At 43.9% G+C, this 20,593-nt stretch overlaps 1 protein-coding gene across 2 annotated transcripts in view; it reads left to right on the top strand.

The window, feature by feature from the left end:
* RPRD1B (regulation of nuclear pre-mRNA domain containing 1B) overlaps positions 1-20,593 on the top strand; it is a 50,980-nt gene that overhangs the window by 26,273 nt on the left and 4,114 nt on the right. For both annotated transcript variants that reach the window (XM_060617404.3, XM_060617401.3), the window contains exon 6: positions 2,799-2,974. In XM_060617404.3, the coding sequence (XP_060473387.1) occupies positions 2,799-2,974 (176 nt within the window). The remainder of the gene's footprint in view (positions 1-2,798; positions 2,975-20,593) is intronic.

Below are 20,593 nucleotides of genomic sequence, written 5' to 3' on the forward strand. Positions count from 1 at the left end.
TAGCCAGAGTGATCTATTAGAATGGAAGTTATATCACGTCTCCCTCTGCTCAGAGCAAAGGCTCCTTGCCAGGCACTTTCCAGTTCTAGGGCCTTTGTACTTGCTGTTTTCTCTGCTTGAAATGATCTTTCCCACATAGTCACATGGCTTGTTCTCTCACTTTTTCCAGGCCTTGCTTTACGTACCACCGCAGTGAACCCTACCCTGACCAGTACGTTTAAAATTACACTCCTCCCTCTGAATGCTCCATGCTTTCTCCTCTGCCTTTTCTTTCTCCGGCATTCTTACCTTCAGTTGATAAACATGCAAAATGTAGCATATTGTTTCTCTTCTTACCTGAGAATGTAAACTCTTTGGAGCAGAGAGTTTTTGTCCTTCCTGTTCCCTGTTGCTCTGAGGGCCTAGAATGGTGTTGGGCACATAATAGCAGGCCGCGTATTTGTTAAGCTAATTGGAAGGTTTGGGGCATAGCAGTCTGATCGGAGTGGGTTTAGTGACATTGGTAGGAGAAAGGGTGGTGGGTACCAGGAATATGGTCAGCTCTCCTGAAGAGTTCTGTAAGGGAAGCCGGGAGATGGGGCAGTAGCTAGAAAGCAACACGTGGCCAGAAGGTAGAGCAGCATGTCTGTATGTCCGTGGCACTGCTTGCGGAGGAAGAGTAAAGAAATCGAGAGGTCTGGGGAAGCATGAGGGACAGTTGCAGAAACAGAATGTTGGAGTAAGCAAGAGGGAATAGGATGCCTGTGCACAAAGTGGAGGGCCGGCCAAAAGAGGCACACAGCCACTGGCCTGCAGAACTGGGAGGGCAGAGCATGTGAGGATAGGCGCAGTTGGTAGGTTTTCTGGAGTAAGCGTCTATCTGCTGTGCTTTGACTGCATTTTTTCTGCGACTCCTAAAATCACAGGTTATTTTTCTGGATTGTAATTATTTGTGTGAAGGAATTCTCTCCCTTGGTACAACTTGGAGGGTGAGAATTGATTTTTTTTTTGTAATCTTTTTTTTTTTTTAATGTTTATTTTTGAGAGAGGGAGAGTGCGTGCGCACGCAAGTGGGGGAGGGGCAGAGAGGAGACACAGAATCTGAAGTAGGCTTCAGGCTCCGAGCTCTCAGCACAGAGCCCAATGTGGGGCTCGAACTCACGAACTGCAAGATCATGACCTGAGCTGAAGTCAGAGGCTTAACTGACCGAGCCACCCAGGTGCCCCCCCCACCTTTTTTTAATCTTAAAATTAGTGTTTTCCTTGCCGTTTTTGCCATGGGCGCTCCAAACATTTTAAAGAATTAACTATTTGGGGGGAAAAGAGATGCAGTCAAGCGAAGACAAAGGTAAAATCAACCTCACCACTCTGGCAGCTTGTTCTCAGACCTTACCACCGATCTTGAAGAATAAGTTTCACCATCTTCTTTAATTTTCTGTGATTGAGATTGTCTCTTTCCTTTGTGTTCTCTTTGGCTCACTCTTTCTTCCTCACCAAGAACATCCTTTTGTTTCCCTGCTCCTGAGGAGCGTAGAAGTTCCTCATCTTTGGCATCAGACCGAATTTGGGATCTCTCAACAGTTCACCTCCTGACATTCATATTAAGAAGGCATCCAAAAGTCAAACAGACTGTGTGCCAAACAGAAACTCTGTTGGGAATCCTTAAATCCCATTGCCTCCCAGAATACTGAGGTCTCTCACTTCTGATGACCTGTATTCACAGGGAACAACATACCAGTATCCCTGTAATCCCCTTCCAGTTGGTCCCACAGAGCTGCTGGTGTCCCTAGTGTTCTTGGTTCAAAGAATTGATCCGCTCTTTTGACCCCTAACGGCCTTTCTTAAATGATATGCACATATTAAAGTTGCAGTTTCACCACACCCGCATGAAATTAATTATATCTATTGTTTCCTAATACAGATCATCCTTTCGTTTCTTCTTCTCATTTCCTAATGTTGAGTCTTGTTCACCTTCTTTCCCAAGAATACCCTTTCTTTGATGCTTCCCGGTTTTTTCACGAATAATGAGTTGCAACTCGTTAATGGGATGTACATCAGTCTGGTAGGTAATGACCAAAAAAAAAACCAAAAACAAAAGAAGATGGAACACTTTGTACATAGTAAGGATAAGTATTGTTTTATGAAACACTTCTTTTTTCTGCGTTTGCATAAAGTGTGTTTCTTAGCATGGGTCGCAGTTAAAGAATTTGAAAGAATGTCTGTTATCAGACCCTGTATTTTGCTGAATGGAAGACAAGAGCTCATCCCCGGGTTTAAGGCTTACACGGTGTAAGGGGTAGAGTCCTATAGGTCCATTTAAGAGCCGTGGTTTTGAGTCCCAGCTCCTCTGCTGACCGCCTGGTGTCAAACCTGTCCTGTAGCTTTTATTTGGTCATAGTTTCCACACCCAAGAAACGAGTGCTTGCTTCTTTATTTCAAAAGAATGTGCGAAGAATACTTAACAAAATAATATGAATGAAAGCACTTTGGAAATTCTCAGAGGCAAGGAAAAATTATTTCACGTATGAGCTTAGATATCTCTTTCTGCTTGGTTTATTTATAGAGCTTTTGCAGGAATAGGCATTTAGAAATCCTTTGTAAGATTACCCTCACTTCAGGTAATTCAGAAATGTCCTATCTTATTAGGAGTGAGTGCCTTTGGGTTTCTCTGTCAGTCAGTCCGTTGTTTGTGTACAGGTTCTGGCTTATTTTTGGACTCTGTACATTGAGAGAAACTGTTAACCTTCCCCAGAAATGTTTGCAATCATGCCTGTGTGATTTCTATATTGTCTCTATTTTTTGGTCTCATTTGTATGTAGACAAAGAGGCAGCCGAACGTCTCTCAAAAACAGTAGATGAAGCATGTCTGTTACTAGCAGAATATAACGGGCGTCTGGCGGCAGAACTGGAAGACCGGCGCCAGCTGGCTCGGATGTTGGTGGAGTACACCCAGAACCAGAAAGACGTTTTGTCAGAAAAGGAGAAAAAACTAGAAGTGAGTACGTTGCAAGGCGGACCCAGACTTTCCAAGTTTCCCTGCCTATAGTCCACATTAGGAGATTTTTATTATGCTTTAATAAATAACACATTTTTTTGTCTTTTAAAAATTTATGAGATGAGAATATCCGTCAGATAATTGTGTAATTATTTGAACCGAGTTGAAAATGAAGTCACGATTTTATGTGTCCAAGAAGGAACGAACCGGAATGCAGGAAACAAACAATGAAGTCTTAAAGCATTTAGGATCTTAATATTGCTTTAGTTTGAATTCACATTAAAAAAATATATACCTAGATTGAGGTACAAAAAGAATAGGTGGTTAATAAAACCCAAGCATGTTCATTTGGTGGTATTTGGAAAATGCTTTGAATTTTCTGTCGTCTAGATTATATTGAGATTTATTTCTGACTTATATCCACGGTTAAGGCCAATAAGAAGTCTGCCTCTAAGCTCTGTCTTCAATCAGTTCTACAGTTTCACAGTAATGTTTATGGAGTCCAGTTCTCAAACTGTGGAGAAGGAACTGATTCCTACCCTGAGTTCACATTAGCGTGAATGCCCTTGGGGAAGGCTCTAGAACTGGTTCCTCACCACGAATTTGTTTGGCTTCTTACTTCAGTACATGGTGGTTTAACATCAGCACTTGCATAATGCAGCCAGCAGTATGGACATTTGGGAACCTTCGCTTGCCCCAAGCTGCCAGTGGTTTCAGGGGTGAGGACAGTTTTGAGTTGGAGAAGCAGTCACATATTGTAAGAAAAATACCAGAATAGATAAGGGAAGGAGGGGATAGTCCCCTCTCCCCACCCCAGCACTCAAGAAACATGTTCTCTGGCACAGAGGGAGGGGAAACGGAGCTAGTTCTGTGGCTGAGATTATTATGTTTGCCTTTTCACACAGTTGCTGACTTGAGGCAGGTGATGAGTGATGGGCACTTTTGACCATATCCTTACTTGTGGTGATTATGGGATCAGAGATGGGTAGTGGTGTGGGTTGGGGTCGGGGGTGGGGGGGCTTCATAAAGGCACCCTAGAAGTGGAAGATGGGAAACAGCTGTGAAAATAGTATGGCTTAGATTTAGAAATCGACACTGACCAGAAATCCTAAAGGGAGTTTCACAGGCAGTACCAGACGGTCATTTATCTGAAATGCTCATCTTTCACTGAGGAAGCATTTTCAGCACTGTGCCCCGGGACTAATAAGAGAGTGTAATTAATGATTCTGGTTGTAAGTCACCATGCCATCTGTTGAACTGCCCCTTGGCGACACATTAAGGGCTTTCTCTGATCTGTCAGACATTGATTATCATGAGCAGCTGTTGTTGGGTGGAACGTGACAAGCTACCATAGAGGACAGAGTCTTTGAGAAGGAGATTGGGTTGGTAGAGTGGATTAACTCTTTGTTTGTTTCCCTTCCTCACAGTTGCACTTTGCTCCCTGTGTTTCTCGGGGGAATCATTCAGGTTTCTGTAGAACCAGTGTTTTGTGAGGTGCCATAACAGGCCATTAAGCAAAGAGATGGATCAGAGATTTGGGTCTGTTCCGTAGCTTTCCAGCCCAAATTCTCTGCTCATCTGGGCATTGGGATTCCATTGCTTAAGAATCCGAACAGGAGGGTCCCACCACTGAACCAAAGATTCTTTCTATTTTCAAACCATGTCTCTTAGCCACTTGAGCAAAACCATTCACTGTAAAAAGGAAGCTAAATTTGCTTGTTTGAAAAATCAAATGGCTACATACAGTGTAAGATGTTGAGAGATGGCTGTAGTTCTTTATTCATGTTTGCTAAAAATGCAAATACTCTGCTCTCTGGAAACTGTGATTTTTTCTCTCACATTCCATAACAAATTGGTCTTACTCCACCATATCCTTGTAAAGTATATGCCACTTGAAAGGTGCGTTACTAGCATGGATTATTCCAAATCCTCAGAGTCTCCTGTTGACGAGGACAGTGTATCAAATATATACTTACGTTTTTAACATTCCCTTTTTTAACACTGCCAGTCCTTGCTTTAAGATTGCCAAATCAGAATGTAAATGAAATCTGCTTTTATTTTTTTAATTCTTTCATTGCCTTTTAATTAGAAACGTGGAATTCTTAGAAATCTGGAAATGTAATGTTTTGCTTGAAAGTCTCTTTTCTTCCCAAAGTTCTGATCTGTTAACACATGAGGTTTTTTTACTTTTTTTATTTTTTAAATTCCTATCTTCCTTCACATAATAAGCATACCTTTTTGTCATTCGCTTAAGAATCTTAACATTAGATTTCTGGATGGCTCCTAAACTTTGGGATAGGGAATAGGAGGATTCAGAGCCAAGGATGCTTCACACCCTGGGATGTAGGAGGGGACAGTCACAGCTCACGGAAAGAGATTGTGTTTCTGCCCTCCAGGAAGTCATTCTGGCATAAACAGCATAGGTGAACATAAAACCCAACCAGGGGATTATACGTAATGTAGATTAAGGAGACAGTTGGCAACTCTGATTGTGGTTTAAGGGCAAATCCAAACTTCCTGTAAGGCAATGAAGCCTTTTTGTAAAAGGAAATAGCAATCGAAGAAGAGAAATATGTTTATAGATGGGAAACAGCCAGACTGGAGCAGACCTGTGTGTGAAGAAAGGTGAAAGACAGAACGTGTGGGAAGGAGGCGTCAGAGTCCTCCAATGGGAACGAGGCTCTGTACTCTTTAAGGAGCTGCTTGCTTCTTCGTGAAGAAAGTCCGCAAAGTCTCGTGCCCGTCAGGAGATGTGCAGAGATGAGCAAGACGTGCTGACACTCTGTTGGGGGAGAAACAGCAGACGGGGAGTCAGAATGTGAGACAGAGTAAGGGGAGCATCCCAGCTTACTGTGTCTCAGTTGAAATAGACCCGGAAGAAATTAACATGTTAATTATAACACTAATTTGGTCTGAAGCTTACTTAAAATAGGAGAGAATTATGAAACACACAGGCAGTTTCTGAACACGGCAGTGCCCTCAACAGGTCTTCTGAAGTCTGCTGGACTGCACACTCTCGCTGCTCTGTCAGTGCCGGCGACATAATTGTTCCTCAGTGAATATTTGTTCTGTGCATGAAATCTCATCAGTCAGTGTATTCTTTTTCTAGAAATAAGAGGGTTTGTTTTTTTTTTTTTTAGGTTGTGGGCAAAGTGGTTTGACAAATCTGATTTAATTTGTGGTAAAGAAAGGTGACTTTTTGATAGAAACTCCTATGGGTTTCTCATTTGTTGTGCTTTTTTCACTTTAGATAGAATCATGATCCATTTTGAGATGATTTTTTTTTTTACACCTTTTTGGTTTTTTGTTTTTTAAGCTTCTGTTTCTGGATGTTAGGGTTGACATTGGCCTACCACCTTTCCATTAAACTACAGGCAGAGTTAGAAGGGTCTGCTTCAAATCTGTCTGCAATGCTTTTGTCACGGACACGAGAAAATCTAGAAATGGGAAAGGGCATGTGGGTAGGAGCACAAATGGCAGCCTGGAGGTGAAGTTCAGAAATGTGGAGGGGACAGAGAAGGTTAATTCCAAAGGTAAAGGCCAAAGGTACCAGAAAAGCCTCCAAACTTCAGTTCTTAGAGCAAAAGGAAGGCTTGTTTCTGGTAGACAGAGGTGACCGTTGCCCCGGTTGGCTGTAAGAAGCTCACAAGCCATGGTCTGAATGGTTTGGATGGAGTTCCTGTCTCGTCAGTTTGGATAAAGCGTGGCATGGGTATGTTCCATCCGAGGGGTCAGGGCACGTGGGGGCGGTGGCGGAGGGAGGGAGTGTGCAGATCTATTTGTACAAGCACTGGGGAAAAAATCAAAAAGGTGGACACGTGTGCAGTTTTACTACCTTAACACATCAGTTATTTTCACTCACATCGTGGTATTGTCATTTCTGCAAAAAAAGGTCGCTGGAATTTTCATAGGGACTGCATTGAATCTATAGATTGCTTTGGGAACTGTTGCCATTTTAACAATCATAGGTTTTCCAATCAGTGAACACAAGATTTCTTTCTGTTTACCTAGATCTTCTTTAATCTGCTGCGGAATTTAAAAAAGCATCCTGGAGTCCCTCTTACTGGTGGATTTGACATTACAGAGGCCCCGTTTAGGTGCCATAAGTATCAGGGGTCCCGGGAGGGGGCTGTGGTGTGTGCTGCCTTTCGGTAGGCGTGTGTTCCCCACCTTTACGAGGTGTGTTGGCAGATGTGTGTGTGCTCAGCAAAGCCACCGAGGCACAGCCATGGCAGCCAGCTTCACTTTTCACGCAAGATGAAGTGGCACGTTGAGGCCCGGATGTCTGGGCAAAGTCGTTAACGGTATTCTTGAGCTGGATGGAACCTTAGACATCATGGAATCTGACTTCCGAATTGGTGAAGAAACTCAGGCCCAGAGAAGGGAGTTTGCCACAGACCAGGAATAGAATCTGAGGCAGACATCTGGTAACTTGCCATCAGGTTTGTGTTTGCCTTTCTTTCTTGTTGTTTTGTTTATTTTAGATTTGATTCCATCAGGTGAACAGCCGGAAGACATCCTACACGAAAGAGTAGCCAAAGTTGAATCATTTCAGCAATCCCCAAGAACCTTGTTTTAGAAAAATGCCATCTTATGTAGGGGGATTAAAATAGTTGCATGAAGCATTTTCAGAGTGGCCTCTGAGAAGACCTTTCTAAGGTTTGAGAGAGCGGACTCTGCCGCTGAGGTTCTGAGTACCCTCCTGGCTATGACCGGGCGTGCTCGGTGTGGGGGAGGGCGATTGGCTCATCGAACTTGGGGGTGCTGCTGTATCTCCCCAGCTTGGCATCTCCCCCTTGGCTGTAACGAGTACTCAGGAGCAGAGCCTTCTACTTCAGACAGTACAGCTGGGAAGGGGGAAGTGGCCCCGGATCTAACATTGCCTTGTGACTCTTCGTATTTCTGTTTGCACTTTGGTTATAACAACTTGAGAAATTCTTTGGCTGTAGCCGAGGAGGTACTAAACCAAACTGATGGCCGTCTGTTGTTTTTGGCAGCATCGTTCCCCTCCCTGAGGGTGCAGATGGTTATTTCAATAATGGGATAGGCGATAGGTGGAGATAGAGAGCTCCATTTTTTGTCAGCTTTGGAGTAAATTCTTCCTTTTCCCATGATGTTTAAAGCCAGTATCTCATTGTCCATTCCAATACGGGCAGATGGGAGCAGGCGATCTAATCCTCATTTTAGATGAGAAAACAAAACAGACTCTGTGAGCGGTTCAGGGTCACAGAGGAAGTCGGTGAGGACCAGAACCCTAAACTGACTCCTACTCGAGTGATCCTGTACTGTGTTCCCCTGGGAACTTAGAGGCCCTGCCTGCCCACAGTCTTCTACACTCAGTGCCCTTCCTTAGCCTAGAGTTCTTTCCTCCTGGTTTAGCAGTGTGGTCAGCACCATGGGCTTGTTCCAGCCATTGTCGAAAGGTCAGTCTGCTTACACAGCTCCAGTGACCCCGCGGATGGCTTACCCACTGCCTTTTCACCCCTGTTTTGAGATGGGAGCCTCCTCCCACAAAGTTTCCCTCCAGTAGATGGGGACTTTTCTTGAATTATGTGCTTCTGTCATTTGGAATTTAGGGGCTGTATCCTTGAAGTCCTTCCCTTCTTTTGAGTTGCTGCTGACCCTTACGCTCTGGTTGGGTGTGCAGCTTGAGCTTTGATCCATGAGGGCGCGCGTGTGTGTGCGTGTGTGCAGGTATTAGTGTGTGTTCTTGCCATGTCACAACGTGGAAATGGTATTTGTTCATCTCTTTTCATCCCAGGGGGAAATACCACATTATAATCATAATGTAGTTCACATACTTGGTGACCTAAAGGCATGGTTCCCCAACATTTGAGACTTCACATTGGAAAAGTGACATGATTTCATAGCTCTCCCAGCGAGAGTTCTTTTAGCCATAGCATTGTTTCCATATTTATAATCCAACTTCTGGTGATTCCTCCTGTTTTCCAAACCCGCTCCACTGGGTGTTAGCTGGTGTGTGTAGCACTGATTTCTCATACTTACAAAGTATATATACGTGTTAAGTGAAAACAGCATCTGGGCCCCTTGTCACTTCCTCCCTGCCAGAATGTTCATTCTTATTCAGCGAATACTCAGTTCTTTCTTTATTTCTTTGTTTCTGATTAAATAAAAGACGTACATCACAGGAAACGTGGAAAATAAGTATTTAAAAAAGTATTATAATCTCATTACCCAGAGATAACTTTTTTAATGTTTATTTATTTATTTTGAGAGAGAATAGGAGCTGGGGAGGGGCAGAGAGTAAGAGTGAGAGAGAGAGAGAGAGAGAGAGAGAGAGAGAGAGACAGAGAGAGAGAATCCCAAGCAGGCTCCCTGCTGTCAGCAAGGAACCTGATGTAGGGCTCGATCCCATGAACTGTGAGATCATGACCTGAGCCGAAACCAAGTGTTGGACACTTAACCAACTGAGCCACCCAGGAGCCCCTGAGATAACATGTTTTCATTTTGGTGTGTTTCTTTTATTTTTTTCTCCAATTTTAAAATTAAAATGATCATAATATGTAGACAGTTTTCTGTCCTACTTTATTTTAATGGTATGTGATCATCTTTCCTTATTAACACAAACTTTATATAAACACTTGAAATGGCTGCTTGAACACCTATGGCTGGATAATCAATGCTATTTGTATTGAGCATTTATATTTTTTTGTTTTGTTTTACCTTGAGCTAACTGCCAGTATTTGGATTATTTCCTTCCTGTAAATTTCTAAAAATGAATGCTGTGTGAACGTGTAGATGCCAGCTTGTCTCTGGGTATGTTGAAGTGTATATGCATTTCAAGGTCTTTGCCACCAGCATGCACGCCTGCCTCAGGGGTTCTTGCTCTTTGCAATGCTCTTAGGCTGTCTGGTGCTTTAGAGATAGAAGATACAAAATCCACGTATCCATGGGTATACGAGTTAAGGATTGTGAGAGCATTGAATAGTTTAATTAGACAAATGGGGCTCTCTTCTGGGCTTTAAGTTTGGGTTTACATTTGAAACTGCTGTGGGAAAATAGCAGCTACTTCTTATTTATAACAGTGACTTGAGTGACCATCACTTTGAGAGCAGGTTCAGATTACAGAAATCTGAGCCCTAGTGTCTAAGTGTTTGACCCGGTGGATACATGCCATTTTGAGCAGAGGTCTGTTTTGGTCTTTATGAATGTTCTACTGTTAAGGTGGGCCTTCACCCACTTCAGGTTGTCATTTTTTAGAAAGTAAAACTGGATTGTATCATACTTTGTAATCTTGGAAGTTCCTTCTCTGACTTTCGTTTTTATCTCTATAAAATATAGGGCTTGAAAATTAGAAAGTCTTCTTCTAAAGTCTGGGTTTTTTTTTAATGTTTATTTATTTTTTTAGAGAGAGTGTGAGCGGGGGAGGGGCACAGAGAGGGAGACAGTATCCGAAGCAGGCTCCAGGCTCCGAGCTGTCAGCACAGAGCCCGACGCGGGCCTCAAACCCACGAACCGTGAGATCATGACCTGAGCCGAAGTCGGACGCTCAACCGACTGAGCCACGCAGGCGCCCCAGAAAGTCTTTTTCTATGATTAGAGTAGAGATGTTCGTGGTCGGAATAGGAGTCCGAATGAAACCTTTGCAAACAAGTCCGTGAGCTCCCGGGGGTGTGGTGCACTTCATGTGAAGTGGTGAAGCCAGCTGTCATTGTGACTTTGCCTCCTCATCTGTTCTCTTCTTTATTCAGGTTCTTCTATATTCAGGAAAAAGGATGGACAACTGTCTTGCTTAATGCAGTCATTAGGTACTTGGAGAACTTCAAGCAGAGCAACTTTGCAGTTTTAAACTCCACAAAAATTTACCAGCAGCCTTCTGAGCATTCTTGGGGTTTGGATAGTGATTAATGGACTCAGTCCAGTCTTTCTTCAAAATGTCTGGTGTGATGTATTTGGTACTTTTCGGGTCCTTTTATTTTGCCCTCCGTGTTTCTAGTCCGTGAGGCGTAGACTTGCTAGGCGTTATTCCTACGGGTATCATTTACCTCAGTTACGATTCATTGATGAGGATCTGCGGTCCCCATTCCAGGCTTTTTCTGGCTTTCTCCATTGAGGTGAGTGGTCCTTGCCTTTTCTCTTCGGTGTGGTTTTTCCACTTATAAAATAGCCCCGTTACCCTCACCTGGGGCAAACGGGTTCTAACACTTGTCTAACCTGAAGTTGTTAACGTCTGCCTTTCCTTATCACACGGGGCCTTCAGCGGCACTTTCTTTTACTTTCTGTGGAAGAAGTCTCCAGGAGAGTCGCCGAAGGTGTCCTTCTCGGCAGGTGGCACGCTTCGCCTCTCTAATATTAAAAACAACGACAGAAACAAAACATTCACGCGAGCGCACACCTCCACCGCCACCACTACCACCGTCCCCTTGTAACTAGCCTGTTTTCCCTCGCTGCCTCTACTTCTGAGCCCACTGCGGCATGGCGTGCGCATCTTACGGTCAACTGAAGTGGCTGTGTTCAGAATCCGCCACCACTGGTCCAGTCTCAAAAGCCAAAAGATACTTGGCCCCCCGTCTCTTGTTTCCTTTTCTTTTTTTGGCCCTCTCTACGGCGCTTGATGCTGTTAATTACCCTGTATGCGTTCTTCTTCTCTGGTTTCTGTACACCACCCCTGCTGTTCTACACTTACTTGTGTGTCCTTTACGAAGCTTGACTCCATCCCCGCCCCGTAGATGTTGGTATTCCTTTAGCCTTTTTCTCGTCCTGTCCTTGCGTGACACGTTTAGAAAGGCTTCGGCTACCGCCGGTGTGCTGATGGCTTCAATCTAGATCGTGAGCCCAGATGCTTCCTTGTGCTTCGGATCCATGTATCTTCTTTCCACAGACACCTCAAGTGCCAGGTGGCCCGAACAGACCATCTTCTTCCAACCTTTCCTTCCCTTCTCTCTCCCTGTCTTGGAGAATGCCATTGCCATTCATCAAAACCAGACACTGGAGTTCATCCAGTGTTACTCCCTGTTTGTCCCACCTCCCAGTGGGTTCCTTCAGCCTCCTTTTGTCCCGGTCTCCCTCAGGCCCTGTGCCACCCCTCTGCCAGACGCCTCCTGTTGCCTGGCTGCCCCGTCGGAGTAGTCAGCAAGCCATTGTGATTTTTCTGTCCTCAGTTTTTCTTGAATCTGTCCCCTTCCTCTTCCTCTCTGTGTCCACTTCCACCACCTTAGCCCAGACCGCCATCACCTCTCACCTGCTCCCCCATAGTGGCCTCATCGCAGACCCATCGGCATTTGTTCTTGTGTCCTGGAATTCATTCTGCACGTGGCAGCCCTGTGATACTTTCCAAAACGTAGCCCTGGGCAGGTTGTTTCCCTGTATGAGCATGTTAATGGCTTCTCCTTGCTCCTGGAATATAAGCCCAAATTCTCGTGTGTTCCCACCGCACGCCCCACACTCCACCCCATGGCCTGCCCCTGTTGAGCTCATCAGCCGTGTCTCTTGTCACGTTCCATTGTGTTTTGTCTGTGCTGGCCTTTTTTGTCTCCGGCTTTACATGTGCTGTTCCCCTTGCCTAAAACACTCTGCCCCCTTTTCTTCCCACCGGTTACCCTTACCTCGTTGATTATGGTTCATCATTTATATTCCATGTCAAACAGCATTCTCCTGAGACCCCACCCCCATCTCCACCCCATAAAACCAGGTTTCTCCCCTCTCCCCCACCCCATATATACTGTCCTGTCTCCCGATCTTTTTCCTTCAGAGCACCACATAGTCTGTCATTCTGTTTATGGATGATTTGGTCATTTCCCTGGCCAGACCATAAAATCCTGTCTGCATTGTCACTCTTTCATCCCCAACCCTATGCTAATGCTTGACACAGCGTCCTGATCTAAGGCGGCAGCTATGGTTGTAGCTCAGTTCGTCTCTAGGCTGGGACAGACTGGATCTTTGATTGGGGGGTGGGGAGGGGGCGGGGGACGGACTCCTTTCACATTGACGACACTACCATAAGAGCTAGGCTTACTGGGTAGACCAATTTTTCCTCTCTCGACCTTTAGATTGATAGGACTAGACTGTGGTACTACCTAGTTATAAAAATCTGACTTTTTTTCCATGGTCTTGAAGGTTAGAGGCTCTTTCATTTGCTCAAACCAACTTTAGTGAATGTGGTAAATTTTCAGGACATACTCAGATGGCTTATGGGAAGAAGGATCTTTGTATCCCATTAATACTTCTCTTTTTTTTCAATTCTGCTATGCCTTTTCTTAACATGTAAATCAGGAACTCTAAGGACTGCTTATAAAATAATAAACATGGGAGTGGTGGCAGTTCTCTTCCTCCTCGGCTGATCCACCTTGAACAGTTTAGCAAGTGCCTGGTCTTATTCAGATCTGGTACCTCCCCATAGTGTAGGCATTATTTCCATTCCCGTCTTCAATGTAAGGATGCTGAGCCCAGAGAGGTGAAGTCATAGGGTGCACCATAGGCGAATAGTACAGTAGCATTTGAACTTGGAGTTTCTGACTGCGTATTTGCTTTCCTATCACAGCAGCCTCCCTCTGGTGGGAGACGTGATATATCCTCTCAGCCTTTTGGAGGAGCCAGGAAATGTATTTTTTTTTTCCTTATGGAAAGGAGTCGGTCTTTTTATTTCTTGTAGAGAAAACTGTATCCAGATGCAGTGCAGTAACCTACAGGCTGCCTTGCCCCAGGCAGACCTTCTGGCACTTAGAATCGTAACAAATAACCGCCTACGATTATTCCGGGTGAGACTGCCCTTTTCCTTTCTACCCTTTGCTTCTCAGCTGCCCTCCGGGAAGGCTGGACTGGACCAGCATTTGTCTCAGAAGGAGAAACCATTCGAAGGTCTGCATTTCCTTTTTTAAAAATTTTTAAATTTTTTTTAGGTTTATTTATTTATTTTTGAGAGAGCGAGCGAGCAGGGGAGGGGTAGGGAGAGAGGGAGAAGAATCCCAAGCAGGCCGCATGCTGTCAGCACAGAGCCTGATGGGGGACCCCACCTCACAAACCAGGAGATCCTGACCTGAGCTAAAACCAAGAGTCAGACGCTTAACGGACTGAGCCACCCAGGCGCCCCAGGGTCCGCATTTCTGATGTTTGCACATCAGTCACCTGCTTTTCCACGAAAATGGTTAAGGAAGCCAGTTTGTGGGGGCTTTTGTTACTTGCATCAAACTTCTATTTTTGACATTTGACTTAAAAAAAACCACATTTATTATAAATAGTAAATAGTTCTTCTTGTACTTTAGTACCATATATTTACCTGGTTTTGTATAATGAGAGACCCCTAGCAAAAATGTAAAGCATTTTTGGAGGGCCCAGGTGCATTTTTTAAATAAATCTCTTTTTAAAGCATTTTATGGACATCTGTTAAATTATAAATATTTAGGTTTATAATTTCAAGTTTTGAAAATTTGCCCAGTCCTAAAATTGACTTTATTTTTTTGTTAGTTTCATTTTTTTATTAATTTAATTATGGATGTGTCGACACTTTTTATTCTTCTCTTGTTTCTGCAAATCCCTGTCAGAAGGGAGTTTTTGCTGCAGCAGTAGAAGCTGCCTTAAACCTTTTGTGTAGAAGGTCTGCTGGGGAGAAACAAAAATCCTGAAAAGACTTCATGGTACGATTCCAAGCCTAAGAAGCCCTTTCCCATCCAACGCCTCCAATGGATGGTTGACTCGCTCTGAGAACATTCCTCTAATTACAGCCATTTTGTCATTTTGCTTTCTGGGAAATACTTTGTGTTTACCTTTATTATTGGTTCAGTATGGGGCCGGGAGGTCCTGGGCGCTGGAGCCAAAGCCACAACTTCCTCCTTTTCTTGTATCTTCCCCAGCATCTTACTCAGCAGCTCCAGCCCTGCTGTGACATCCTAAGATGTATCATTTTGAAATGTTGCAGCTGCCACTGAGTCACATGGGACCATGGAGCTGGCTGGGGCAGAGAGGTGCAGATCAGCGATGGCTTTTTTTGTTCTCATGTAGATTCATGAAAAAAAGGCAAAAGTGGCATTCTTATTTTCAGCCCAAAGATTTGTATGTTTTCTCTAAAAAATGAAAGAGAAGTGAATTAATTGTGGTGTAAGTAGAGGCTGTAGATCCTGTGAGCTTTAGTGGCAAGATGAGGCGGCCGATTAGGGGTGTTAAATGGTTTTAGGGCGAGGGTCAGCTTCCCCTTTCTGTTTGGCTGCCAGCCTTCATGCAGCTAAGCAGTCCTTTGACTTAAATTCAGTGTGGTAGGTCACCTTTAAAACAGGGCCCTTCGTAAACTGCTTTGTGCATAATAACCCTTTATGACTCTTAATTGCGAGTAGCCGAGCAGTGGGTGATTTTTATATACCATATGTCCTGTAGCACAACAGGGCAAGATAAAGAAAAACATGGGTCTCAGTACTGGAAATTTTGTCTCATCAAATCGAGCCCCTGCCTGTGGTGTTATTTCTAACACAGTTGTTCTTATGTATATACTTCCTAGCCAGAAAAAAATAGATCGGACAATGTTTACATTTTGATCAGTATTTCTTATAGGACTTGCCAGGGGAGAAGCTTATAATTTTGTTTGTTCTGAAGATGAAATGCTTGTAGAAAGGTCACCACAATGTCAGTCCCTATCATTTCTAACCCTCTTATCTCAGAGCTCATCTGCAGCATGTCAGGTCTGGCCTCCTGCTCTCACCAAAAAAGGCAAAGAATGTGGAAGCCTTGCTCCAACCAGCCAGTTGTGTTCGTGCTCCACGATGGTCCGTGTTCACATGGTGTCAGCTGGATCCACAGGAACCAGAGGGTGTTGGACGCGTTTTCTGCTGCAAGTTCAGAGAGCCCGTGAGGCAAGATTCCAGAGCTTTGCCAGAAGCATAAATCCTAGGCATTATCTCCAAACTGCACACTGGGCCTCACCCTCTACGTTTTAAACATTTCTTGGCAGTCAAATAAACCCAGGCAGTTTATCATAGGTGCCCACTCTCCCCCCGCACCCCCTCCTCCAGGATCCTGAAACAGGATAGCAGCAGCAAGTCTGATAGAACTCTCACCTTTTTCCCGGCTCCCTACAGCCTCTCATGGGTGAAGTAGGGTCTGCTGCGGTCAGTGCATGTGCCGGAACGGGTCAGCTCAGTCCCCCGCCTCCGCCACGACCCCAGTACGAATCGTGCATGAGCAGGAGAGGAATCGCTGCAGGACAATTTGGATTTGCCTTGTCTCTTGCTTGAGATGGGTAGTGGGGGAAAGGCAGGTATCTGAAGACAAGAGTGCAAAAAAGAGCCACTGTGAATCATGGTCAAGAGAAGCGGGGGTGGGGGAGCAGAAGGCCGAAAGCAGGAGCGCTGCGGCCGTGCCCCCCGCGGGTGTAAATTGTGCAGGTCCCGATCTCACGTGTTCCTGTTCCAGGCAGGGCAGCGTGAGTGCCAGAGTAAAGGCTTAGTCATCTGTTGCACACAGGTGCAAGGTATTGGAAACAAGGAGCACAGGACCACCTTTTGCCACATCGTTTCTTTAGCTGAGTAGTACTTGGTGCACTGAAGAGGTGGTGGGATGCAGCACACTTACGTGGGTCAGAAGACTTTGACCAGGTGTCATTGCACTGATGTCGGTTTTAGTGATAACGCCACAAGCTGGATTTCTTCTGCGGGCTGGAGTTGCTGAGGACACGGTTCGGGACCTTGCAGCAGGAGAGCTTGTGGACCAACTTTTGTTAGAAGGTGGACTGGTAGATTGAGAAGAAAGATTCGTGGGGTTTTGTAATCTGTCTCCTCTACCTGTCCAGAACCAAAGAGAAAAACCGTGGAGAGACAGCTAGTGAGGAAATGCCATCACCCGACCAAGGGAGCATAGGAGCCGGAGAACTGGAAGGCAAGTGAGAAGCCGGAGTTGTATTGTGGGCATAGTTCAGTTTGGATCCGATTCTCAAGTTTTTATTTGTCCATGGTGACATTTATAGATCACTACATCTATTGGAAAAAAAAAAAAAAAAAAAGGAAGGGTTGGAGGTCACAGTCTGTTACTACTGAATCTGTTTAGGGGACTATAAAATTAGTATTACTGTTCAGTTTGACCTAATCAGAGCTTGCCATGAATTTTTTTTTTTTTTAATTTTTTTAATGTACGTTTATTTTTGAGAGAGAGCACAAGTGGGGGAGGGGCAGAGAGAGAGGGAGACACAGAATCTGAAGCAGGCTTCAGGCACCCCAGAGTTTGCCATGAATTCTTACCTGCTCATTTCTCCTCAAAGCATTAAGCTAGGTCATTCAGCTATCCCAGCTAAGCCAGGTGCGTGTTTTAACAATTTTCGAAGCAATCTTTACCTGTATTTGGATATTCAGAGTATATACTTTTGTCACCCTTGCCGATGCATTTAAACCGCTTGGCTTATTTCTTCGGGTCACAGCAAAATAAGAGGAAGGTACAGAGATTTGCCATATACCCCCTGCATGCCTTCCCTTCACTGCCAACAGTGTGGTGCATCTGTTATCGGTGATGACCCTACACTGACATATCCTCATTGCTCAGTGTCCATACCATACCTGAGGGCTCACTTTTGGTGTTGTATGTTCTGTAGGTCTGGACAGATGTATAACGACGTGTGTCCAGCATTCTGGTGTTTTCACTACCCTAAAAATCCTCTGTGCTCTGTTCATCCCCCCAACCCCTGTCTCCATAGTTTTGCCTTTTTCAGAATGTCATAGTTGGGCTCATACAGTATGTGGCCTTCTCAACTTGACTCCTTTCACTTAGTAGTATACGTTTAACATTTCTCCCATGTCTTTTTTTTTTTTTTAATTTTTTTTTTTTTTTTTTTAACGTTTATTTTTGAGACAGAGAGAGACAGAGCATGAACAGAGGAGGGTCAGAGAGAGGGAGACACAGAATCTGAAACAGGCTCCAGGCTCTGAGCTGTCAGCACAGAGCCCGACGCGGGGCTCGAACTCACAGACCGTGAGATCATGATCTGAGCCAAAGTCGGCCGCTTAACCGACTGAGCCACCCAGGCGCCCCCATTTCTCCCATGTCTTTTCGTGACTTGATATCTCCCTTCTTTTTAATGCTACATAATTGTCTGGTTGAAGCAAAGTTCATTTATCCATTTACCTGAAGGACTCCTTAGTTGCTTCCAAGTTTTGGCAATTATGAATAATGCTGCTATAAACATTCATGTGCAGCTTTTTGTGTGGCGTTAAGTTTTCATCTCCTTTGGATGACTACCAAAGAGCATGATTGCTGGAATGTATGGTAAAAGTATGTTTAGCTTTGTAAGAAACCACCAAATTGCCTTCCAAAATAGTTGTACCATTTTGCATTCCCACCAGAATGTATGAGAGTTCCCCTTGCGCCACATCCTTGTCAGCTTTTGGTGGTGTCAGCGTTCTGGATTTTGGTCATTCTGATAGATGTGTGGAGGCATCTGGTTGTAATTTGCATTTCTCTGATAACAAATGTTGTCTTTTGCAAACATTCTCTCCCAGCCTGTATCTTGTCTTTTCATTTTGTTGACAGTGGCTTTTGCAGAGCAGATAATTTTTCATTTTAATGAAATCCACCTTATGGGTTCGTTCATGGTATTGTACCTTTGGTAGATTATATACTATATATATATAGGTATGTATATAATACCCTTTGGTATTGTATCCTAAAAGTCATCACCAACCCAAAGATCATCTAGGTTTACTTTTGCTATCTTCTAGGAATTTTATAGTTTTGTGTTTTCCATTTAGTCTGTGATTCATTTGAGTTAATTTTTGTAAAGGGTGTAAGGTCTGTGTCTGGATTTGTTTGTTTGTTTGTTTTGCATGTGGGTGTCCAGTTGTTTCAACTTTTTTGCTGAAAGTACTATTTTTTCTCCATTGTATTGCCTTTGCTCCTTTATCAAAGGTCAGTTGGCTTATTTATGTGGGTCTGTTTCTGGACTGTTCTGTTGCATTGATCTGTTTTGTCTATTTTTTCGGCAGTATCACATTGTCTTGATTACTGTGGCTTTATTGAAAGTCTTAGGGTTGAATAATGTCTGAATTTGCTCTCTTTCAATATTGTGTTGGTTATTTGAAGTCTTTTGCCTCTCCGTATAAACTTTAGAATCACTTTGTCTGTATTCACAAAATAACTTGCTGTGCTTTTGATTGGGACTGCATTGAATCTGTAGATCAAGTTGGGAAGAACTGACATCTTTACAGTATTGAGCCTTCCTATTCATGAACATGGAATATCTCCCCATTTATTTAGCTCTTCTTTGTTTCAGAGTTTTATAATTTTCCTCATGTGGATCTTATAGATTTATACCTAAGTAGTATTTCATTGTTTTGGGTGCTAATGCAAACTCTGTACTTCATCTTTTTCAGTGACAGTCCCACTTTCATCCTTTCTGTAGTGATGCCCTCCTCCTAGGCTCATGCACCTGCTCTTAAAGTAGAAATCCCTATGGAATGAGTAACCCAATGGCATGAGGAGGTGTGTATAAGATCCATGAGCTTTCGGAGTGGCCTGAAGAGAGGACTTTAATGGGGAAACATATTTCCTTTAATTAAAATGAAGTTTATTTGACTGTATTTAAAATGTAATCACAGCCTAAACATGATGAGATACCCTCTCCCCCCCAACACTCCCCCCCTACCCCGCCTTACCCCCAAATAGGAACAAATGGGATTTTGGGTTTTTTTTTAAAAGATTGCCTGGGAGAGGATTATTTGAACTTAAGGTGATGTCTAATGAGATCAACCACCTCTTCTTTTAAACTCACGTGGACTTGCTAAATTAGTCTGAGGGTCACCCAAGAGTGCAGAGCTTTGGATTCTGAATCTAGCTCCACTCACTAGAGACTCAGTGATCTTCAGACTGTTTTTAAGGAATTCCTTGAGTTGAAGTGCTCGGTACGTGCCAGGAGCGATGGCTCCAAGTCACGGTGGCTTTCACCTGTCTACTTTGGTCAGAGGATCTGGGCAGGGAGCAAGGGGCAACTATTCAGGAGCTCTTATACCCTTTTTGTACATAGAATTCAGGAGAAGCTAATTAAATGGATCCATGTTCAGTAATAGAGAATTAGTCTTCTCTATTAATTTCCCTTGAAGTATATAAGACCAAAGAAAAAAAAATGTTTGCAGAGGGGGAAGGGTGGGGAACCTTGGCAATTTAGATCCTCATCTGTGAAATTTGTTTTCAGTTTCAAGAATGAAAGCTTAATGTGGTATGCTTATACCTAATGTTATGTTTTATATGTTGTTAATTTATTGGGCAGCTGTTGGACACCTACTGTTCACAGGGCACTGTTGGTCATGGTGGATAATGGGTAAAGCAGATGGGTCCGGTCTTAGCCTCCTGAAGCTCACTAGTGTGATAGGGGAGTCATTATTAACAATTTACGTAAGTCATTATTTTAGTTGTGTTAAGTCTACAAAGAAAAGAGATGGGATGCCAGGAAAGCTTACTTTCTTCCCTCTGTCTTCATCCGATGGCTTGTGTGAGCAGTTCTTCTGGGCAGAAGCCGCAACTGCCTGCGCTAATGTGGGCACAGAGCCTCCCTGCCCACGTTTCCACATCCCTTCTCCCACTCTTTTCTTGGACTTTGTCTTTATAACTTGAGCTAATTGTTCTTCATTTAACCTGTTTCCTGTCTTACCACTCTTCCCAGGAGTCCTCGAGCATATGCCCTCAAACTCTCTG

The sequence above is a fragment of the Panthera onca genome, chromosome A3 (assembly GCF_046562875.1).
Source record: "Panthera onca isolate mPanOnc1 chromosome A3, mPanOnc1 haplotype 2, whole genome shotgun sequence".
Classification (NCBI taxonomy): Eukaryota; Metazoa; Chordata; class Mammalia; order Carnivora; family Felidae; genus Panthera; species Panthera onca.